We start from the raw sequence: 25,049 nt of genomic DNA on the forward strand, positions 1-25,049 counted from the left end.
AAGTTTTGTTTTTTAATCTGTGATGTAAGACATGAGAGAGATCGCTTGGTCGCTTTAAAATGTAGCTATTTTGGTCAGTATAACTCTTCTTTCTTTACTTGGCATATTCCACTCAGAATATGAATTTTCTTTTAACAGGTCAAAGAAACTGGAGAAGTTGCCATTGCAGGAGCTTATGTAGATCTGACATCAACCCTCGATAAACCTTCAGCTAAAGAGCCCATTAAGGTAGGGGGGAAAGACACTCAGATGGATCAACTTGTGAAGAAGCATACTTAGGTTTTACTTTTGAAAGAATGTACGAAATACTAGACTTTGGAGAAAAAAATACTGTGTACATTTAGAAATGAGTATCCTTTTATAGACTGAAGGGAAAATGGACTGACTGACAGAGGAAGAGTTAAAGTCAAGATACATAATAGAGGAGAAGAATGCAAATAAAATGGAGTGAGAAATGTTTATTTTGTAGAAAAAGGTTGGAGGCTACTCAAGTGAATAACTCTACTAAGGTGAGTAAGCGGTTCACAATATAGCTCCTGGTGTGTGTGTATAGGCATATGCTTTGATGTACCTAGATGATATGATCGTCAGGGTGGGGCACAGACTAGGTTGTGAATGGGAGAGTTGGGGTGCTTGTCAGGGCCTCTGAAGACCTGGGGATAATACTTCACTGCCTCATAGTGGGGTTCTGAGGACAAATGCATTAAAGATTGTGAGGTGCTCAGATACCACGGAAATGGAATTGTATAGTATGTAAGACAAGTTCCTAGAAAACTTTCTCCTTACAACTTATCAGCCTTTCAGTCATGTGGCATATTGGAGAGTCTCATCCTTCCTGTTTTCGATTTCTTTGATGGCATAATAATAAGCCAGGCATAAACAGTCTTGTTCCCCATAGTGGTTCCCGTGGTTCTGTTCCCAGATTCATCCAGATTGTATTCAGCACTACTGTGGCTAAATGGTTTGTTTCCATTTGTCTGCCTCACATTTACATCTAATCATACCACATCATCCCTATTCTAGTCCTCATTTGCAATGCTCATACCTTTGGCAATTGTATACTGTCAGCAAAAATCCTTTTGGGATGTAACCCATTGTAGACCGTCTTAGTTTTTCTTTAAGGTTGGTAAGGGTTGGGTTTTTTGTATAGTTGTTTCTACTCCTTATCAGATTTGTCTTTTATCAGACAATAACGCCTATCTATTCCCAAAGTGTATAAACAAGTACAATAAACTATATTAGGCTTAGAATTTGAAGTTCATAGCAATGACATTCCATCTTGTATTTCATGCCAAAGTATTGCTTAAGTTCCATTATAGCATATATCCTAGATTACGTACAAGAATGACTGAAAAGAATATTAAGGCTACAAAATCAAGCACTTAAAAGTTAGGAAATGCCAGAATTAAGTTTGCCTGTGCCACCTCTCTGCCCTCAGTTCTGGTGCCCAGTGCTACAGTGGCACCCCCATTGTTACGGGGAGCAATTGCAGGGAAAATCCTGCATATTCTCTGCAGTCCAGGGCTAGATCATGCCCAGTACAGATGGAATGTTCAGAGAATTTAGCTGTCAAACTCTGACATATCTCTAAGCAATGTCTGCAAACTGGCTTTCAGAGGCTTGTAACTTGACTACCTTTTGACCAATTTTCAAGGAGATGACAAAAGGCACAGCTCTTAGACCAGAGGGATACCTGTGACAAATTTCTAGTCCCTGCTCCAGAGTGTGGAAGTGCTAGAGCTTCTCAGTGAAGTGGTTGTAAGAATTTTTTAACATAGGCAAAACAGGTTACATTTCTCTGACTTTGTTCTGAGAAATGGCTAAAGCATTTTTGCTCAAATTTTCCAAAATATTTCAGCCTGAGGCAGATAGTTGTCATGGAAAAATTCGGCCTGAATGGTTGAATTTTGAAAAAGTTATAAGCAATTGAAAATGATATGTTATAATGGAATGATCAGGCAATCTTAATGTTAAGTAATGCTCATTGCAACACTTATAATATCCTGTGTGCTATATACACCTATGTACAGTAAGGTGAATAAAAGATATCATGGCACCTTTAACTCTGCCTTAGTCTGATAACTGGACTGTAGGATGAAATGTAGTAGATAAAAATGTTAATATTGGAGCAGCTTCCTAAAATGTAAAAACTTATCCATTAAACCATGTATCTTTTAAAAAAGTATCAAAGGCTTACAAAAGACTAACTGGATGCAAAATGTAAATATTTAAGTTTAGTTACATAATAGCTTAAATTTACCATTAGTCAAACAGTGTGACACCAAAAACACTCTGTATATGCTATATCTTTGACTGTCCAAGGCAAAATGAATACACTGAAACTTTATAAATCTATTTTTTGAAAGTTAATATGTTGAAAATAAAGGCAACCCATTTTTTAGATGATGCCTTATTCTATAACTCGTGTATACAATGCCTTCTGGGGGCAGAAGCCATGATTACATTTCAGATAAATTAAAAGGTAATTAATAAGGCTTTAAGATATGCTCTCCCCTCAGGATTATTTAAATTACAAAGATAAAGTTATAAAGGTAACTTGTGAAATAGTTCTCGGGAACGATTCTGCACATTTTTTATTTTTTCAGGTAGAATTTACTGTCTAATGTAGACATGCTGGATATGATTATTGTGTGTGGAGGGAGACATCCCTATTATACAGTAACTCCTCACTTAACGTCCTAGTTATGTTCTTGAAAAATGCAGCTTTAAGCAAAATGATGTTACCGAAACCAATTTGCTCATAAGAATTAATGTAAATTAGGGGGGTTAGGTTCCAGGGAACTTTTTTTCACCAGACAGAAGACATTATATACATATACAGTAAAAGTGTTTTTTAAATAATTAAACAAAATAATTTAATACTTTATTCACCAATGATGATTGTGAAGCTTGGTTGAAGCAGGTGCATAGCGGGGCTTGCCCCACTCCACCCACTGGGAGGCGCGGGGTCAAGGCACGGGGACTTGCCCTGCTCGACCCACCCGAAATGCCAGCCGGGGTGCAGGCAAGCTCCTGTGCCAAGCAAGGTTACAAGTTAATCCTCGGGTATCCGCTTTTATCCGCTTTATATCCACGGATATCCATGGACCAGTTCTGTGGATAGTAGCACAGATGCAGATACAAATTTTGTATCCACACACGGCTCTGATGGTAAGAGTTGGATGGGCAGCTATGAGGAACTGCAGCGGGAGGCCAGGGGGGCAGGGACACTTGGCAGGGGGCTGCTTGGGTCCCATGCCCAGGGCAGGTGGAGGGTCTGCCATGGCTCCCGCAGCTGCCTGCCCCGCTCTTATTGTGGCCAAGAAGCAGTTCTGGGCTACTCCCTCTCCCTGCTCCCCCACCCCCCAACCAGAGCTGGGTCTGAGAGAGCCACGCTGGCAGCTGCAGGGAGCCTGGGTCTCTCCAACTGCCTTGGGTGGGGGGGACAGGGACAGGGGCTGCTCACACCCCCTGCCCAGGGCACGTGGAGGGTCTGCTGTGGCTCCCCACAGCTGCCAACGCGGCTCTCCCCAGTCTGGCTCCGGCTGCGGAGGTGGGCAATTTGGAGTCGCATCCTAGCCATGGTAAGAGCTGAGCAGGCAGCTATGGGGAGCTGCGGTGGACCCTCCACCTGCCCTGGGTATGGGGACCAAGCAACCCCTGGGCAGCTCCACAGGTCTCTGGCCATGGGGCCTGAGCAACCCTTGGGCAGTTCCACAGGTCTCTCCTGTCCCCTTGGCCAGGCCAGCATGGAGCCCAGCCGGGGAGGGCTGCAGCGGACCCTTCACTTGCCTGCGGTGCCGGGGTTGGTGGTGGCTGAGAGCAGCCCCTGGCTGTGTCCCCGCTCCGCAGGCTTCCTGCCTTGCCAAGGGGAGGTGGAGGGTCTGTGACTGCATACGTGGCTCTCCCCAGCCTGGCTCCAGTGGGGAGTGCCTCAGAACCTCAGCCCGGTCCCCAGTTTAGAGCCCTGCAAATCCGCGGATATCTACAGATTAATTTTTGCAGATAGCGCATGGGATGCGGATACACATTTGTGTATCTGTGCAGGGCCCTAGTTATAAAAGGAACACTGCAGGACTTCAAAGGAGTATGTTCTCTAATAGGTCAGTAACCTAATAGCAAAACAACATTAACCGGGAGGATGTTAAGTGAAGAGTTCCTGTTTTTAATCACTTTTCAGAATAGATTCCTCTGGGTGCTGTGTTTGAACAATAGTTATACTTTTATTACCTTTTAATGTAGCTTTCCATTTAAAATTGTATGTACTTTATTTTATAGGCTTCAGGGCTGCAGAGTAACCTTGTGTTTGAAGAAATTGGTCGCCGCATCAAAGAGGTTGGAAATCAGCTGGTAAAGAAAGTAAATGCCATATTCCAGTGGGACATCACTAAAGATGGAGAGACAGCAGCACAGTGGAGTAAGTCACAGGTTTTTTTATATAATGCCCTAATGCATTTTTTAATGAAGTGAGGTGAGTTATACTCCTACCAATTAAGACCTGCAATTTTAAAGGTAAGCAGAAGTAATAGATGGGAGCACTCATTAAGGCTTGAAAATATGAAGGTGTATTGCACAAGTGACAGTTTTTGCAAATGGGTGGGATAATGTTCCATAATAGTAGTTTATAGTCTTTCTGAAAATGTAGCTATATACCTTGCCTATTTGGGCATATGCACAGACAAGTCGTCCTCTAAAAATTTGTTCTTAAGATGTTTCCACTCATGTATTTTCTTCAGAACAATGTACTACTTTAACCAAGTCTTTCCTATTCAGAATCTGTCAGATCAAAGTTTGCTAAAGGCTTACGCATTATTACCTCTTTTCAAGAAAATGTCTAGATTGTATGGAAGCCAAAGCATTTAATTGCAACAACTTTGTGTCTTGAGATCTTTAATTTGGGTAGTTAGATAAGGAAAATCTGTGTTTCTACAGGGTTTTAAAATAAATTTCTTACTTTTTTTAAATTTTGTTTTGAGGTCTCTCTCTCTCTCTCTCTGATCTATTTTTCAAGGATACATATTTCTGTAAAATGTAAAATCATTTTCTTATTTAGATGAATGAATGTCAGGAATCTGTGGAATTACTGTTTATTTTGCCTCCTTGTCTGGAATGGTCTGCTACAGGGATACAAAATTTTGTCCCAAGGCCACACTGGCAGTTTACCAGAAGCCTCACAGTTGCACATCATTTGCATAAAATTAAGTAGATTGTAGTCTCCCTCACTTTATGTGGATGTGCAACTCCGAGTTTACAATCCTCAGCTTGTAATGCTTCATCTTAATTGGCCTGGGCACTTGGAGCAAGATGAAAGCTTGCACAGTGGGAACTGTAGTCTCTATGTGCTATACCTCCTCAAGTTGAGGGAGGCTGGTGGAGCTTTATGGGTTATGTTTGGTCATTGGGCTGCATTTTGATCACATATCACCATTTTTATCCAACAGTAATTCTGGGAGGCTTTAAGAGCCCTCCATAAATCAGCTCTTTCTCTACATTATTTAATAAACTGTTCCTTCTCTCTGATTTACAGGGAGAAAGGTGTAGTCGCTTTTGTAATTTCCCTTTCCCTCTTCCCAGTTCCTCACAATTGAGATTCTGACTAACAAGGTTACTGCTAATGGGCAGGACATCATGTGGAATATTGAACCAGTGTGGCTTGGCAGCTGTATTTTACCTTTCTGGCATAGTGAGCTGTCCTTGTAGAAGATGAATAAGATGCACTGAGATAACAATGGTGATAAATGCATTAAAAATACAGTGGAACACCATTTATCAAATCTAATTGGCCAAGATCAGATAATCTAGAGAATGGACAAAGAGCTTCAGCCCATCAGTGGGGCTCAGGCTGTCAGCCTTGATTCAATTAATATGGAGAGCCAAATGAATGGAGGCTCGGATAAATGGGGTTCTACTGTACCTAAATAGATTATATTAAGTTCTCCAGAAGCCAAATATCTTTCTTTAAATCAAAATAGGAGGAAGGCAGATTTTACAACATTCAACCTTGAGGACCTCCTGCCTACAGACAATCAAATTGGAGAAATGATCTGAAATAAATAGGATGCAATTCAATAAGGACAAATGAAAAGTACTACACTAGAAAGGAATAATCAAATGCACAAATGCAAAATGGGAAGTGACTGCCTAGGAAGGAGAATTTCAGAAAAGGATCTTGGGATTATAGTGGATCACAAACTAAATGTGAATCAACCTACTCAGCACTGATAAGGCCTCAGGTAAAAGTTCTGGGCACCACACTTCAGGGACAAATTGGAGAAAGTCCAGAGGAGAGTAACAAAAATGATTAAATGACCTATGAGGAAAGATTGGAAAAACTGTGTATGTTTAGTCTGGAAAAGAGAAGACTGACGGGAAATAAGTCTTCAAGTATGTAAAAGGTTCCTATAAAAAGGAAGATGATAAATTGTTGTTCTTAACCACTGACGACAGTACAAGAAGTAGTGGGCTTAAATTCAGCAAGGGGGATTTAGGTTAGACATGAGGAAAAATTTCCTAACTGTAAGGGTGGTTAAGCACTGGAACAAATTGCCTAGGGAGGATGTAGAATCTCCGTCACTGGAGGTTTTAAAGAACAGGTTAGACAAACACCTGTCAGGGATTGTTAGATAATACTTAGCTCTGCCTCAGTGCAGGGGACCAGACTAGATGACCTATTGAGGTCCCTTCCAGGGCTACATTTTAATGATTCCGTATTTGTCACTCTTGATCACTCCTCCAATCTCCAACAATTTCCTACTTTTGCACTCTTATATTAATTCAAGTTAATCAAATCATGGATGTGTTCAGAATAGCATTGTAAGATTTAAAAGCCCTGCTTTACTGTAATGACACTCATGCTTTAAGGATACCTATTAAAAATGCCAGTGTCAAACAGCAAATCACTCACTTGGAAGCCTCTGTATCATGCCATGTGTTTGGGCTCCTGGATAGCATTCACCTGTCAGTACCTGGCCTGGGTTGGGGAAGCTAATGATCCAACCAGTGGACCTTCAGTGATGAATCCTGGTCAAAGTCACCAATTTGTTATAATCCCTTTTTAATTTCTGAACCACCATGCTTTGTGTTCTTGTGGCGAGTGGCCTTTCCAACCCTGCTCTCTCACAAACGTACATTGAAGGCAGGCAGTAATAGGACTAGAAACAGCTAAAGACCTCTTTTTACCCAAGGGCTTTACCTCCCATACCAGCCTGTTGTGTTGGAGGAACTCACCCTGATTGATGTGTGTGAAATGCCAATGTATGATATCATGAATAGGCTATCCAGAAAGAGGGGCACTGCTTTGTATAAATTAAGACCCAATCTGAACCTTTTCCCTCATTTCAAGAAGAATTTTGGTCTGGCCATGTTCTGTCTGCTCCATCCCTGGCCAGTGGGGAGAGGATGTAATTTGTTCTTGTATCCTCTGTTGGAGAGACCCCTTACTAACAAGGGAACATAACTGGTCCTTTAACAATCACCTCCACCTTTTCTGCACCAGGTGATCCCAGCCACCAGAGAGAATCTGGCCATTTCTTTAGGGTTTGAAAATGTTTTAGCAGGTTTTGCTGCTGTTTTTAATTTTCATTTACTTCCTGGTGCTGACCAGCTCACTGAAATCAATGTAAAGACTGTTTCTAACTTCAGTTAGAGGTTTGGATCAGGCCTTAGAAGCAGTGATATCAAAACAGCCTGGACTCTGTGTGAGGGACTCCATTTTTTTTTCAATATTTGTTACGCCACAAATACAGGACTCATTGTAGGCAGAACTGGGGTAAATGCATAAAATAAAGTTTGCTGACAATTTTCCATTATAAACCACCTCGACCATTTGAGCTGAAACTTTCCATGCATGGTCTGTGCCTCACATTGACTTTTATTTTTTAATAATTTCAGTGCAAACAGTTCAGCTGTTTCTGAGAAGGATAAAGAAAATCAGTCATTTTGATAATGTTAACATTTTCTAAACACTTCTTTGAAGAGCACTAGTGCTTCCATGGGTTGCAACAGGAACTTAACATTTGGCAAGGAGCTAATTCTGAAGTCAAGATGTGCCTTTTGCTAACCCAATGAAAATCCACTCAATTTTGACCGAGTAGTAGGTCTCTAAAAATTGCTATTTAGACGTTCTTAGTAGAGCCTGTTAGGGGTTTGTTGCTAAAATCTCTGAAATTTTAATCTGTGCTAAACGTGCTTCCAAGATCCACAGGTTGTGAACTCCAGAGAGCAACAGGCACTGCAGGAGCAGCAGCTGCTACTATCCTTTTGGGCTAGGAAAAGGAATATTGGCCTGGGAACCAGGAGAGCATTAATTCTAATCCCACTTCCCCTGTTACTGGTATTAATAATTCTGTGTATTTCATTGATTTTATGTTGCCTCTATTTTTTGGAGGATGAGAAGTACCATTCCCCAAAAGGGAGTAACTGAGAGGGCTGAATAAGATCTATCAGCAAGGGAGTTTTTAATCCATTTAATGTGTGCCATGTTAATTTTATTTTGTTCTAGTTTAACCAAAATGTTGTGTGGCACCAAGTCAAATGCCTTACAGAAATCTAAATATATTACATCAACACTAAAACCTTTATTGGCCAAATTTATAATCTGAATAAAATAAGATCTCGAGTGAGTTTGACAGGATCTATTTTCCATAAACCCATGCTGATTTGCATTAATTGCATTAACTTTCTCTAATTTTTTGTTAATTGAGTCCCTTATCAGCTGGTGCATTATGTTGCCCAGGATTAATGTCAGACTGATAGACATATAATTACCCGAGTCATCCTGTTTACCCTTTTTAGAAATTGGCATAACATTAGCTTTCTTCCCGTCGTCTGGAACTTCCCCAGTGTTCCAAGAGTTATCAATAATCAACATTAATGGTCCAGCAAACTCCTCACCCAGCCCTTGTAAAACTCTTGCATACATCCTGCTGATATAAAAATGTCTAGTTTTAGTAGCTTCTTTTTAACACCCTCCAGGGATACTAGTGGAATGGAAAGTGTGTTGTCACCATACGATGAGACTATATCATCTGATTTCCCCAAAATACAGAGCAGAAATATTTATTGAATGCTTCTGCCTTTTCTGCATTATTATTGATCATGTTACCATTTCCATCTAGTAATGGATCAATACCATTGTCAGGATCATAGAAACATGTCAGGGTTGGAAGGAACCTCTGGAGGTCATCCTTTTTGTTCATAATATAATGTTTAAAATTGATGGCTCGGGCAGTATGGGTATGCCTAGTGGGGTTTCTTTGTTGAGGTTTTTTTTAATGGTATATTACCTTTCTTAAAAATTAAGAGGCTCAAGGTAACAAAGTCAAGCGCTCAAAAGTTACATAGCCCATGCCACCTTCTGCCTGCTTGTTCGTATTCATTATGATATAGTCTGCAAGTACATTATCATACGCCAGTTGTTCTACAGGATCCTTGCCTAATTCATTTCACAAAGTGAAAGTGAAGCAGGCAGAGAATTTGTTGTTTTCTTTCCTTTTTTTTAAAGAGAGAGAGAATGTTCTCATGATTAAGAACTGGACTGGGAGCCAGGAAAGCTTGGTTCTGTTCCTGTTTGTGGCATTCCTTATATGATGACAGGCAAGACTGTTATAATACATATGAGCAAAGAGGCCAAAGTATAGTTGCATAAGTAATCTTAATTATGGCATTTCCTGCAACCTAATGTTCTTGTAACAGAGGTTTTTTTGTATGTAATGAAGAGCATAATGTTCAACTTCTATCCCAATGCCCTTGGTGTAACTTGATTTAATTGTTATATCTCAATACTGTTGACCAAATTCAGATCTCCTATAAAAGTGCACAAGACTTGAAGTCAGTGCATTTGCACACTGCCTTAGGTCTGAATTTGGCCCGGTGTTTTTCACAATAAATATTTAATGACGACCTGCTGCATTTAACTAATGTTAAGCTTTTGCAATTATAATGTGCTAATTTAATATAAGTTGGTAAGAATCCCCCTTGCCTCCCCTTTAGCATCATCCTATAATTGCCTTTTTAAAAGGTAGCTACAGTAACTTGGCTATGAAATGAGGAGATAGGAAATTGTCAGGGAAATAATTTGATTTAGAAGTTGGTTCTTATGAATTAATATTTCATACTTTTTGTCTCAATTACATTTAAAATTGTTGACATTTTCACTGAGACAACAGAAATAGTCTCATCTTTGTCACAAGCCTTTAGTTTACACCGATGATGGGGTCCTGATTGTTTCATTAGCTTTTCTTCAGGCTTCTGTTGCCAAAGCCCACAATCAAATTAAGTCTCCCGGGCCTTTACTGACAGTGTTTACTATTCTCTTGGCCTACCTGCTGGGCTTCCTTCCATTATTAAATTTGTTACTCAGCTGTGCTGCCTTGTCTTTTAATCTTTTGACTTGTCACTTTTGCATTGCTTTGTGCTGTTGTGCAATCTGCAGCAGTTGACAGCGCAAGAAACAATCTGGGCCCTGCAGCTTATTACTGTCTTGGGTGATACTATGGCTCCAGCATCTCCAGCTAATGTCCTCTTCCTTCAGAGGAATCATCCGAAATTCTGTTCTGACACAGCCAATAATTTTATTCTTCCTTAATCTTATAAGCACCAATTTATTTATTTTATTTTATTTTTATTTCTGTATTTAAATGACTTGTGCATTTTATCACTACCCATCAGGGCAAGGTTTCTGTTTGGGCATCACTCATTAAGTGGATGGAGTATGTGGACACTAGTATTTCTTATTGCAGCAGGAATTCTCAGTGGCAACTCCAGTGTTAGTCGCACCAGTCTATTTAACTAGCAATAACCTTTACAACTTCTTTCATTTAATTCAGCATGTAGACTATAAATTCCAAAGCTGTGTAGAATAGATGGTCTTAAATTCAGGCCATGGAAGTTCAGTTTATGTTTTTCCTTTAAAAATAAGATCATACTAAAACACACACACAAACATGGGTTACTCAAGACATAGAATTGACAAAAAAGAGAGAAGTTAAGTAACTTCCAGTCTCAGCAGAAGACATTAGATCTGTTCAGAAAAAATCTATTGACAAATAAGATGGCCCTTCATAATTTAATTGAGAAGGTAAAGAACAACATTAGAAAGTTAAGAATTTTTAGTTGTCATATCTTTTTTTCCCAAGTTTGAGACTTAAGAGGAAAAAAGCCTTGTGTCTTTCAAACTCCATTAGTTTTGCTATTTTGGTAGCGTTCATAATTTCCTTAACTTCTCTGGGGCATGAGCAGAACCATATTCAAGAATGCATGAAAGTTAAGCTTTGTCAGCATAACCTGAGGAGCTTGTAACACCCGTGAAATCCACATTTCCTGGCTCACTGGAATTTTGTATGTTCCACCTACACAGCCTATGCGGTCAGTAGTTGGCTTCCTTATGGTGCTTATAATTTTTCAGCAGAGGTTGTGGATCAAAAAGGCTTTTGCAGTGTTTGAAACCAAGATCCAAAGAGATGTGAGGGAAGCTTCTGCAGCCCCACAAAACAATGTTAATGTTTCTTACACTTGTATTCTAATGACAATAGTATTTTAAGAAACATACCCTTGCTGCATTTGTAACCAAAAGATTGCAGCATTTTTGCTAGTTCATGAAAAACCCGAAGGTAAAATTGACATAGATAGACATAGAAAAAGTAAAGCTAGCCTAGCTTAGTTTCTCCTCTAGTTTTGTTATCCAAATTGAGTTAAATGCAAAAAGCAAACAAATAGAACAAATAATGAAAATGAAAAAATAAACAATCTTTTTGTTAATCAGATATATTTGTAACATGGTGATGAAACTTGATTTTAACCTGGCCTATTATTTTCATATTAGATCTAAGTGTATCTGACCACTGTCTGCAGGTCTACAAACGATTGAGAAGGGTTGACCCAAGGCAACAGAATCTGACCACTTTGCTCATCTAATTTGAAGCAAATTGGCACCCAGCTGCCTAAGGTTTAGTGCAGATACTAGTTCTCCTCTTTTTAGTTTTGTTCCCTACTGTTTGGAGACATACAGGGAAATAAGTTTTATCTTGATGTTTAATCAAGGATTCTCTGATTTTTTCCATTTGTGATGCATGAGCCTTCTCCCCCTCCCCCCCCCCCCCCCGCTTTTTTTTTTTACCCTGCAGAATTGGTGATATTCACCAGACCTGTTTCTTAAGTCGTAACATGCATGGATAACTAAATTGTGTGTTCCAAGTGGGTAGTAATTGTCCCATGTGCCCATTTCCCACTCAGCATTAATGTAAATGACAAACTTGATATTTGATTTTGCTTGTAGATATGAGTGGACATGCAGATGTTAGAACAGTTTCCAAAAAATGAAAAGATCATCACTTTCTAAAAATATTATTATCCCTCAAACACAGTCTGTTGGATTTGCCCCAAACTTTTAAAGCAGCTCTCCTTTGCGGGGAGGCTACACATGATCCGGTTTATTCAGAAAGCAGTTTCCAGGAATTTAGTAGAGGGTTAACTTCCGGTCAGTAATGAAAACTGTCAAAGTCTTCACAAGAGTGAAACTGCTGGGACTCTGTAATTAAAAATGTCAAACTTCAACTTGACAATTATTTTATTTTTACACTGCTGGGGGTGCAAGGGGATTGGATGGGAATTTGCAAACTGTGAAAATGAATTGACAAAGCACATCCTGTCATCATAATCTTCTAACCAAGCAAAGTAGTACCTGACCTTTGTGTCTTCTAGTAGATTATTTTGGCAGGGCATTTTGTTTGGGGAAGTAGGCCTCTCAAGCTGCAGACACTTTGAGGAATTTCTGGCTTTTTGTAACAGGAGGAGAGAGATTTTGCAAAGTTTAATATACTCTTTAAATCAAGGAAAACACTCTATAAAGTGATCAAAATTTGCAAACACAGATTTTAATAATGCTGTCTTTAATGAAAGGGTCACAAGCCCATGTGCTAAAAATACGTAGAACTTTATTACAAAAATATGAGTTGCTTCAGTTGTAATATACAGTACCTTGCAAAACCTTAAAAAAATGTTGTGTGGATATTGCCTTTGTTGTTGTTTACATTTACTTTTTGCAATTGTTGTGTAAGAAAATTAATATGAAGCTTTTTTAAACTATAAGTGATTCCTTTTCCTTAAAAATCATGTATTAAAAAAAATTGAATCTAGATTTTTTTTGAAGCACTTTGAACAGAAACTTGAGACTTGAATTGGAAACTTTCTGAAAACTGTGGTTTTGTTTTTTCCAACATGAGATAGCTCAGTCTTTAGCAAAGTCTGCCCACCTGCTCCTCCTTAAACAGATGTGTTTTGCTTTCTTGGCAGGGAGCAGTTTAATCTCTTCCCTAGCTAAAGATTATTTCCCTTTCAAAATTGTAATAAGGATTTCCAGTACTAACTATACTGTACATGTACTTGACAGTGAGATCATGATCATGCACATCTTTTGGGTGGATGGGGCTGGCCAGAACAAAAGGTCCTAGAAAAGAGTAGTGGCTAACCAATAATAGGATTTATTGTATTGTACATGTACATCACATTTAATCTTTCTGGACCATAGTTGCTAAACTCATCTAAACTGTAGATTTTTATGAGAACAGCTGTATGTCATTTGCTATCTGAATATTAAACATACAATCTGCTGGCTCAGAGATTTAACCAAGTGAAGATCACAGAATTCTGCAGAAATCTGAAAAGCTTTGTCAAACTGTGAAATTAGACTGTTACCTGAAGATCAAAAAATCTGTGTCCACAGTAGGAAAACACTAATTAATCAGGCAGAATAATTTATTTGCCTCAAACCTATCAACTCATGCTTGGTAGATCTTTGTTTATCATGGCAGGTAACAGTAGTTATTAGAGAAGAATAGCATAATTATGGAGGTTTTATGATTAGCTTTTTATTAATTCATCAGAATAAAATGACCCCACTTCGTAGCTGGTAATCCAGGTATGTATTTATCAGGAAATGTATCTTTCAAATCCCCCTCTCATCCTTTTCCCCACCTTCCAAAAATTGCAAAAACTAATAATTTTTTAACAAAGTGCAGTTTAAAATTCATTGCTAGTCTTACTCCTGAGTGTTTATAATACCAAGTTTAGCACACATCTAACACAATTTTTCATTGTAAGGTATTTTTACCAGAAGAGCATATCTTTTGAGTTTCCTTAATATTCTGTTTGGTTTTAAAAAAACAGATTTCCCAAAAGGCTGGTAACACAAAAGTTAGACACAGACATAGCATGTAATAGTAATTAATCATTTTTATTAAAAATTAAATGGATTAAAACCTGGCTAACTGATATCTCAAAATGGAAACAGGAAATCATCATTCAGTGTGTGTGTTTCCAGTGGGGTCTCTTGGGGGCTGGTTCTTGGCCCTACACTATTTAACATTTTTATCAATCACCTGCAAGTAAACATAAAATCATCACTGATAAAGTTTGCAGATGACAAAAAAATTAAAGGATTGGTAAACAATAGAACTGGTCACTGATTCAGAGCCATCTGGATCACCTGGTAAACTGAGCGTAACCTGGAATACTGGATCCAGTTCTGGTGCCCACAATTCAAGAAGGATATTGATAAACTGGAGAGGGTTCAGAGAAGAGCTAGGAGAAGGCTTGAAGGAGTAGAAAACATGCCTTTTAGTGATAGACTCAAATTGCTCAATCTATTTAGCTTAACAAAGAGCACATCAAGGGATAACTTGATCACAGTCTAAAAGTACATACATGGGGAACTAATATTTGAAAATGGGCTCTTCAGTCTAGCAGAGAAAGATATAACATGATCCAATGGCTGGAAGATGAGGCTAGACAAATTAATCTGAATCAATTACAGTACATGGCTCTTTCTATTGCCTTTTTTTAAAAAACAAAACTAACTTTACTTCCTTTCCTCAGCTATTGACTTAAAGAATGGTTCTGGTGAGGTGTATCGGGGGCCAGCACAGGGTTCTGCTGACACTACTTTCACCCTTTCGGATCAAGACTTCATGGAGGTGGTCCTAGGCAAGATTAATCCACAAAAGGTAAAGGCATTGTGAAGTAGAGATGTTCAGTCTCATGGTGAAATATTACTCATTTAACTTGGAGACATTCTTGAAGTAGCACAATTTCTAGTGTGCAGCTAATGTAGAAGAAAAGACTGGCTTGTAGGCCAGTAATCTGACTGAAATACTGAGTGTCTGTGAAAGGTGCTGCCGTATAGAGTACAGTGCTCACTCCTAAAATGGCGCACACTGGTGTATGAGATGCTACAGTTTCCTGTTGTAAGTGAAGAGAGAGATCTCACATACCACTGTGCAAATCTTAGCTAAGCAACTTGTATCAACCTTGTGCATGTAATAATATTCTGACTTGCAAGATTAATACCCATGTTTTGTACATTAAGACTATAATAAAGAAGAAAGGCCTATTACTGTTGTCATGGGCCTGTGGATTTCTGTTGCATTATAATGAGACACAAATCTATTAAAATTAGGCACAAATCTTCCTAAATAAGGCAAATCACTTAGGGGAGGAGATTAAAAAAGGGCCATAATAAGGAGTCTGTATTTGAGCATCTGCAAATGTTCCTCCCTAAATGCTTAAAAGTACTCATTTGTTGTTAAAAACAAATATTATACAAGTTAAGTGTCTCAAATTTAGCATAATTCAGTTTATAGCCTAGATAAATGGATATTTTTAATTAGCTCATCATAATATATTGAGAGCTCACCTTTGATCCCAGTCAACAGGACTGAAATTAACAAGGATTTTGAATTTAAAATTTGGAGCTAACAATGTTGACTAGTATATAATTCCTATATATTGCATGAGCAGTAGGAATATACAGTACAAATATTTTGTGACCTTTATATATAGCAGGCACAAGGTCTAAACAAACAAGATTATGACAATCTATGCATTTCTGTATTCTAAGGATTAAAGTGATTGCATTTCATGCACAATATTTGCTGTTAGACATAGTATCACCTGTGAGTTTCTGTGGAGAGAAGGGGCTTTCCACCTGAAGACGTTCACGATACCAATTTATATTTTGGACTACTGGCTCCATCAGTTTCTTATTTGAATTTATCTTTATGTTAATGGGAATATGGAGAAGTATGCTATTCCAGAATTTTGTTTGCTTTCATATAACCTTCAGATTGCAAAACCAAAGTACAGCAATATTGATTAAATAAACACATTTTAAAATGTCATAAAAATTATGAACCACATTTAAACTGGCTATAAAGAGTCTCAAATCAGGAGCAGAACTACAAATATGCAATATTGGAATTTCAGTGAAAATGCTCGAAGACTGATTATTCTGGTTGCACGAGTGCGTGTTCCCCTGCATACTGCATATTGTAAATGTGTTTAGAAAAAAGTCAACTGACTGATTATTTTTTTCTTTTTAACTCCTTTAAAAATGGAGACCCTGGCTGACCATGTGTAAATTTGAGTAGGGTTCAGTCATCCTTTTCCTATCCTCCTCACCTGCAGCAGTGGGGTGATGTTAGCACTCACTGAACTCAAGAGGGTCTGGTAAGACGGGACTGGGGCCTCGCCTCTGTGTAGTTGTTAACTTTTGACATTGGAGACTGGAGAAGCTCAGCTTTTACCAGCATGCTCCCCATGTTGCTGAGCCCTCAGAAATGGCTCAACCACCGGCACTTCTCCATTTACCACTAACCTTCTCCATCCCTGTATGCTTCAAGAAGCTTGGTGTTTGTGATTCGTGGTGTTATATAATGAGGCTTAAAATGTCTACTGTGCTTAGCTAATGGACATTCCTGGTGAGGTTTGTCCTGTAAGACTTGTCTAAAGTAAACCTCACTCTACTGCTGTAGTTCATTTTTTTTAAAACAGACCTTTGAGAAGTAGGTGAACAATTGAAGAAAATTATTTTTTTCCTCCTCTGCTTCCTATAGGCATTTTTTTCTGGTAAACTAAAAGTGAAAGGTAACATCATGCTGAGCCAGAAGCTGGAGATGATTCTTAAAGACTATGCCAAACTCTGAACTGCTAGATGGCCTACTTCAATGGTCCCCTAAGAAGAACAGGAATGGCTGTCATTTCAGAAACAGAGCTTGAATCTTTATGCACATTTCTTATTGTCTATGTTCTGATTCACTTTATTGCTAATATGTTTCCTTGATTGTTGCAGATACAAAAACTTGATATAAATCTGTTTAACACTCTTTTTCTCTGTTCCTCAGTACAGGTTTGAATCATAATTTTCTCATATTGTAACTTCATTTAAATAAAACTTGCATAGTTCTTACAAAATACATATTTCTATATCAATTATAAAGATAATTAAGTCATTAAAATGCTTTGATACCTCCTTCCTGCATCACTGTTTTCCATTGTCTGTAATCCTTTCATACTGCTTAAGTCTGATGTTTAAAATGCCAAAGAATCTGAAGGTTTTGTTTTTGCAGTTGGTATATTTGATGGTTTATTATGGCCTCCTGTAAATGTCTTAAAGAAGCAGTTAGCCTGAAGTCGGTTTCATTTATTACATATAGTCTGCATATCTTCTGTAGGCAAGAAAGCTCTTTGAACTTTGCAGTACATCACCACATTCAGGTTGTCTGCCGTTTAGAGAAATTTACTATTAATTACCATTGTGCCAATTAAACGCAAATTTTCAGTGTCTTTCAGTACAGGCCATTTATTGTATTAATTAGGTGGTGTTCATGCTGCGGGTTTGAAAGGTTTATAGATGTTAAAGATAATAGAATGTTTAAATATGCACTGTTGGAAAAAGACCTGGTTCAAGTCCTGAACCAGGAGGGGCATTGCGAGAAAGAAAGTTGATCAACTGTTTAATTTCCTTTGTGTTCTTGAAAGATTGTTAATTTTATTTACTTGCAAAGCAAGTTAAGTCAAGACTTGCAACGGTATAGTAATCATAACACATAAGGAAGGAGGATAATGCCTTCCTCTCAGCAACTGTTTTTACAATAAAAGGTAGAAACCAAGGGGTTAAGTGAGTTACCTTGTACCACAGGGACGTTTCATATTTAAATAGTGTGTAGGCATGCTTCTGTACTGTTGTCAATACCACTAACACCTGTTGCTGCAAGAGCTTGCCATTAGGTGGAGGAAATGAGAGCTCTGTATTTCACATTGATTTGGAATTTCTTTATAATCATTTGCTTTGAGTCACTTTACAAACCAAAGTTAAATGTTTAGTCTTTTGCGTTCGCTCTCCAACTCTGCAATGACTTTTGCTCAGCAGCTGCAGCAATCTGCTCATTGGGTCAGATGAAGCTACATGGTTGTAATTAATGCTGCATGAGTTAAGTGCTGAAAATGTCTATCTCGCAACACCAAAGGCTTCACAATAGTCAACCTCCCCTTTGTGAAATCATTCTTTTTAGGGCCAGCATAATGGTAGAACAAGAAGTAGTTGCTAAGTGAGAAGTTCCTGCTTTCTGCTGAAAGCTAGGTATATTACAAAATGGGATAGAGATGAATCCAGAAGAACAATCTGGAGTTGCTGTGGAGATACCAGATATAATACTTAGACTATCTTTTCTCAAGCTAATCAATAAAACAGTGAAACTAACAGGAAAGTAGTTATCCTCTGTACTGTGAATGAAGTACAGTAAAATACCATGATAGGAAGGCATGGTAGAGGAATGAGAACCAGTAGCAGAAAGAGAGCAGCAAGGGTGGAGAAAGAAAGAAAGACTCAGAGTATTCCATAACATTAATAATTTAGGATGGGGATGGAAGGGAATCTGTGTTTATCGATTTTATAGACAAACACACCCACGAATAAGAAATCTAAAAAGTGTTCCTGATCCATATTTCTAACTTGAGAGAGATGGTCTCAGCTAGTATGTCACATTCAATTCAGTAGTCTGGTTCAGAAACACCTAATGTACAAAAATATGGCGAGAGTCAGCCAACCTACCTGCTACGTTTGTAGGCTCTTCTTTTGTGTTACAGTGGCATCGCTGGATGAAAAGAGAGAGGATTCTTTCCGATTAGGCAGCAGCTTTAATTATACAATGATTGACCTTTCTCTTTGCAATAAACAGATGAAAAAATTGATTCCCAGGAAGTATTTTTTGCTCCCTTATATACAGTAAGATTCTTGAATCATTCCCTTCCTTAATCCACAGTTTCTATTGCAGCAAAGATGGAGGCAGAAGAAGACAGTTGCATGGACCCTAGTCAAATTGCTGAAGATGTCTGAGGCTGACATTTTGTTTTACAAGCTTGTCTTCTATTTAGCATTAGTTAAGCAACTTCGGTTGAATTAATGATATGATTTTCTCAGTGTCAGAAACTGAAACTCCTCTTATTAGAGACTGGCTGCTGGGGTACAATGGTTTGTGTATAGCAGTTAATTATACATGCTAATATTCTTTAGAACCTATCCTAAGGGCAGCCATGTAGTGTCCATGAGGCAGTTCAGATCTGGATTCTTTTTAAGTGACATTGGCTTGAGCTAGACATAATGAGAGCAGCCTCTGCTCCACAGCCACTCAGGAATGAAGAGCCGAGATGGTGCATGCAAGTCATTAACAGTGTATTGGGATGTAGAAGTCTGCAAAGCTCTTAGCCAGTTTATGCTAATACTGGTTCCCCTCCCCCAACTTTGAATGTCAAGTCCATTTCCATTTGAGTTTTAAAACAGATGCCCTTGTTTTGAATGTTGCTTTTTCAAGGAGCATAAAACTCTTGTGATCACAAACTACATTAAAGTCTTTGTGATGCGTATTTGTACCTTATCCTTGGCACCTGATCTGTACTAAAAAGCACAAACATACAGATTATAATCTCAAAAAAACCTGTTCAATCACATTTCAAAGGATGTTAATACACAAAATATCAAGTATCCCAATTCCAATTTAAGCTTATAACACAGAAATTTCAGCTAGCTAGCTTATGTAAAGAGGACAGATCCCTTCATGACTTGAGAAAGGGCTTCATACACCCGAAAGGTTTAAAACTAGGAAATAACAGAAGCCAATATAAGTCCATACATCAATAGATGAAACAATGAAATCTGTACTAAATGAGGTAAAATCTATCAGCTGCTTATATTTATTTCCTGTACATGACACTTTCTGTGTATAAATGGCTTAGTACTATCAGTGGTTTTTTGTTGCATAGTACTAATCACACTCAGTGAGACATTTAGAACGATCCTTGTTCTCCGGCATCTTTCATAAAAAGGTCTCAAACTACTTCAGAGATAAAATAACCAGAGAACATATCAAAGTATTGAGTGCTAGTAATTATTGTACGAATAGTGAGGCAAACATGTCACAAAGGGATGGAAGTGTATACAAGAAAATGATATATTTAATAATGTACCTAAATATTGATTGCAAAGGATGCGTCTTTGCCTGCTATATGATAAACCTTTGATCTAGAATGCTCAGTTGGTGTGTATTTAAACTGTTAGACACACACAACACATTGATTTTTCTCTAGTTATAAATTTTATAGTTTTTTCAGCTAGAAGGGACCACTGTGATTATCTAGGCTGAACTGCAAAATAGAGGCTATACAACTTCCCTGAGTTAATTCCTGTTTGAACTAAAGCATGTCTTTTAGAAAAACATCCAGCCTTGATTTTAAAATTGCCAGCAATGGAGAGTCTTTCACAAACCTTGGTAAACTATTCCAGTAGTTAATTTACACCTTGTTTTCAGACTGAATTTGTCTAGCTTCAGCTTCTAGCCTTTGATTCTTATTATAGCTATTGGATATATCCTTTGTGTTGTGCTTATGTGTCTACTGAGGGGGAAAGAAGTTGAAATTAATTTTGTATTTAGCTTCTTAGGAGTGAGGTCACAGGCACTGACTTTTTTTTTTTTTTTTTTTTTTTTTTTGCAAGTGGATGCTTTGAAGGGGTGTGTGTTTTGGGGGGGAGGCTATTTTCAGCATATTTAAACACTTCTTTCATATTCTAGTTATTGAATATGTGTCTATCTTAGGGGGTGAAGAGGAGCGGGTGGGGGGCACCATGGGGGTCTCGGGCAGGACTTTCCCTAGGGAGGTATGGGGCCCTGGACATTAGAAACTCAGTGCCTATCTGCCCCATCCCCACCCTGCTGCTTCCACCCCTGCCCTGCCCTTCCCCACCCAGTTCCGCCCCTGAGCATGCTGCATCCTAGCTCCACCCCTTTACCCCCAGTACCTCCTTATGCTGCCAAACATCTGATTTGTGGCAGGCAGAAGGCGCTGGGAGGGAGGGGGAGATTCTGGTAGGGGGACGCCTCCTCGCCTCCCCCCTGTCTGCCTGCCGCTCACTTCCCCGTTCACCTTCTCACCCCTCCTGCCTCACTTTGCTGCCTGTGAGGCCGGGTGCAGTCACCCTGATTAGCTGTACCCAAGGGATGGCTCTGCTCGGGGGAGAGGTGGAGTGGGGTTGGGGCCCTGGGAGGAGACCGGGCAGAGGTGGGGCCTTGGAGCTGAGTGTGGGGCAAGGTCGTGATCTGAGCTCTGGTGCATCCCCCCACACACACTTCTAGGGAGCTTCCAGCACTCACACCCAGCCTCCCCAAACGCAAGAGTCATGTGCCGCCTATGACTGTGGCTTGTGGGTCCTGAGCACTCCCTATCTTCTTCGGTGGGTGCTTGGGCCCTGGAGCACCCCGAGAGCCGGTGCCTATGAGTAAGGTCCATGGTCAATCTTGTCTCTTTGTGAGGTGAGTAGTGTAAGTCAAGTGCCTTTGAAAGCTCTGTACTCATGAGCCCTGTCTAATGGTCTACAATGTAATTGTTCCAGTTCAGCTGTTGTGAGAGGATCTGCATAGAGAGGCAATCTAGGCAACTAAGGCCAGTTCAATGGACAGCTTTCATTATAGGGACAGAAACCTTGAACTGGGGTCTCTTCAGTGTGTGTGCGAGGGAGCAATGCAGGGAGAGAAACTCTGTGGTAATCTCTTCACAGTGACCTAAATTGCTAAGCAGATAGGCTGCTAGGTTTTGTACCTGTTTAGTTTTTTCAGCGTATGAGGCTTGATTCCTAGGTTTGAACCATCATAATCATGAATGTGTGTGTATGTGAGATTTGCTGTGTCCTACAGGATGAGTTGCAAAGTTCTAGCTAGCCACAGATAGAAATGGGGATATTTTGCTGCTGTGGCTATTTAAGCAGATCATAGCATTAAGGAGTTCAAAGATGATCCAAAGCTGTAGACCAATTTAACAATCTGAGAGTAGATGCCCGCTGTTATGGGGAATATTACAGAGGAATCACTTGCTTCTAAGCGTTCCTCTCTTCTGAGCAGCAATACTCCAGTCTTACCTGGGTTCAACTATATCCAAGTACTGGTTTCTACTAGCCATTGAGAAAGCTGAAATATGCCAACCAGTGTGTGTTTTTTATATGTTATGCAGTGAATAGATGGAAAATAGCAGAACAAGTATATTGTCAGACGTACTAAGAAGACCATCTAATGCTGATGAGTGAAAAGTGTGCCCTTAAAGCACTCTTTATGTGACCTTTTCTCCAGCTAAATAATTGCCAGATATCATTAGGGCTGAAGCTCTAAAAATACTGCACAGCTTCTTTTTACAAGTGGTCTTCATGGCAAATACAGCAGGGTCTCTCTTACATTAACAAACTAGCAAACAAACTAGCCATATTATTAGTTTTGGAAAAACAGTAAAATTTCTCCTGTGCATAACAAGGTCCATTATGCAACGCCTATATGCAGGTACACAGCCATACCCAGGTATATTCTAAAGTAGGTGTTTGCCAATGCCCACTTCTCCAAATTCATTAAAATACCGCCCCTGGATATTTTTAAGGCACTCAAGAAGATAGGCAGGCTTATAGGTAAAGGATAGCTGGTATAGTCAAAGTACATGGGCATTCAGTAAGCTATGTATTTTATGTAGAACTTAAAATTTACATCACTGTATAAACCTCTAAATGTTTATTATTTGTATTATCATAGCCCCTAGGAGCCCAGTCATGGACCATTACATTTACCAGTTATCATTAGGAGTTGTGCTAGGTGCTGCACAAACATTGAACAAAAATGGTTCCAGACTCAATCTTAGGATATGGAAAGAGGGGAGATAGATATAGACAAACGGGGTAGTACAAGGGAACAGTGAGACACTATTGGTAAACGTAATAGGCAGTGGATGATGAGTTTTTGTGGATGTTTACAGGGAGCTTCTCCAGGTATGAGGGGTGGCCTGGGAGAAAATGTGAAAGAGCTTATTTGAAAATTTAACAAGTGGGCAATGGAGGCTGGCATCATGGGCTATTCAGTTATTTTGGGCTAAATTCTTCTCAAATTAACTTCAAAATTCAAACTGCATAAGTAGTTGGATTTCCCACACTGCTCTTAATAAATAGTCAACTCCTGTCCTGGGGTTCAACTTTATCGACATCTGAAACAAAATCCTGACATAAGCCTCATTTTTAGCTTTCTCCTCCTGCTTCGTTTGTTCCTAGGTTCTGCAGGTAAAACTTTCTGTCCCGTTGGCTAGTTCCTATTGCTCCTCCTTTTATATCCTGATTGAGGCTAACTGAATCCACCTGTTAGTATGACTCAGCAGTAAATCTACTGTACTTTCATGCTAGGTAGAAGCACCTGGTAACCAAATGCCCCCACAGAAAAGCCCTGCATCTCTATATAGGTTCACAGAGTTTGCCATAGTGTTACAGGCAGGTTACATGAAGGAAAACTGTTATATCATCGATAGGAGTTGTATATGACTGCATTTCTGTGGCTAGAATATGGCTGTTTAACTTTTGTATCTTTTTGTAATCCGGGAGGGTTAAGATACTTTAAATATGTTTTTGACTGTACCACCATCAAGTTTCCTTTATTCTCATTTTGTTACATGTATTGTATGCCCTTCTATTTCTGAAAGTAATATTTTCACACAGCAAATCTAAAGCTATAGTGATGTATTTTCTTCTGTGATGATGATGAAAGTAATCCCTCACAGAGGTTTTTGTTAACTGTTAAGATTATCAGTTTTATGACTTTAAGTTTGTTAAATACAACAAAATATCGTAAAGAAAAGACATTTAGGATAATCCTTGGACGTTGGGTTATTTTGTTTTTGTTTGTGTAGGCTCCAATGCTGGTGGGGAAAATGATTGTCTTATTTTTCTGTTCAGAAAAAAATATTAGTCTATGGTGAGATGTCATGTTTCACATCTTTCTTTTCACTCTTTCATCTAGGCTGGCTTTTTACATCCCTTCTGGGCATTCAGCACTAACATCTACCAGTGTCTTGTAGCATCCATCTAGGGAAGGAGGGGATATATTACAGCTAGTCTCCTTCAGCAGCTTTTTCCTCCAAGGCAGTTTCTCCGCTGATCACTTCATTCTTTGCTAGACCTGTGTGGCATTGCCCTGAAGTATGCAACCATCTTGTCCACTAGCAATGAGGCATTTCAATTTTCTTTTGACTAGTACTCCTGGAATTTCCATGATGTGAGTGAAACAGGTTTAAAAATCATGCTTGTTGGAAACTTTATCATGGTAGCCTGTCAACCACCAGTGAATGTGAGTGTGAGTTTGCTTGAGTGAGTGTGAAATTTCCAGACTGGGTTATTTATTGTATGATACTTTTAGAATGCTTCAACTATGTAAATTGGAAGGTGATGTATAGGCAAAAGCACAAATTATTGCATACTGCTCACTGTATGTATAGCTGCTAATGCACTTGCTTTTTTTAGACCCATGATTGGGATGGGGAGATGGCAGGAACACAGAAGTAAGTAATCCCCATATAAACAGTGATCTTACATGATCTGTAGATGGCAATCCAGTTGTTATTTTTAAGGAGTACTTGAATCTGTGTTGAACATGTCAAATTAAAATCCGCATGCTCTCTATCTGAACTGTTTACATTTTATTTTGCCTTTTCCTGCTTCTTGCATCGTGGTCTTATTTCTGGTTTGCAATTCATCTCACTTTCCAGAAAACAAATAGAAATCCTGCAGATTTGCATCCTCTTGTCACCTTTTAAATGATCTTTAAATAAAACAGGGGAAATGGATGTGAAATGAAAATAAGACCATACAGGATTTTGTGCTGTACTAGCCTCAGCTTGGCCCTGTGCTGATTGTTATGCCTCAAATCACT

At 39.0% G+C, this 25,049-nt stretch overlaps 1 protein-coding gene across 3 annotated transcripts in view; it reads left to right on the top strand.

Moving 5' to 3' along the window:
• Positions 1 to 17,311, top strand: part of HSD17B4 (hydroxysteroid 17-beta dehydrogenase 4) — a 116,679-nt gene extending 99,368 nt beyond the window's left edge. For all 3 annotated transcript variants that reach the window (XM_050945751.1, XM_050945752.1, XM_050945753.1), the window contains 4 exons: positions 139 to 228; positions 4,279 to 4,417; positions 14,872 to 14,999; positions 16,887 to 17,311. In XM_050945751.1, coding sequence (XP_050801708.1) covers positions 139 to 228; positions 4,279 to 4,417; positions 14,872 to 14,999; positions 16,887 to 16,976 — 447 coding nt within the window. In that variant the 3' untranslated portion in view covers positions 16,977 to 17,311. The remainder of the gene's footprint in view (positions 1 to 138; positions 229 to 4,278; positions 4,418 to 14,871; positions 15,000 to 16,886) is intronic.
• The last annotated feature ends 7,738 nt before the right edge of the window (positions 17,312 to 25,049 follow it).

This window comes from Gopherus flavomarginatus, chromosome 3 (assembly GCF_025201925.1).
Source record: "Gopherus flavomarginatus isolate rGopFla2 chromosome 3, rGopFla2.mat.asm, whole genome shotgun sequence".
Lineage (NCBI taxonomy): Eukaryota > Metazoa > Chordata > Testudines > Testudinidae > Gopherus > Gopherus flavomarginatus.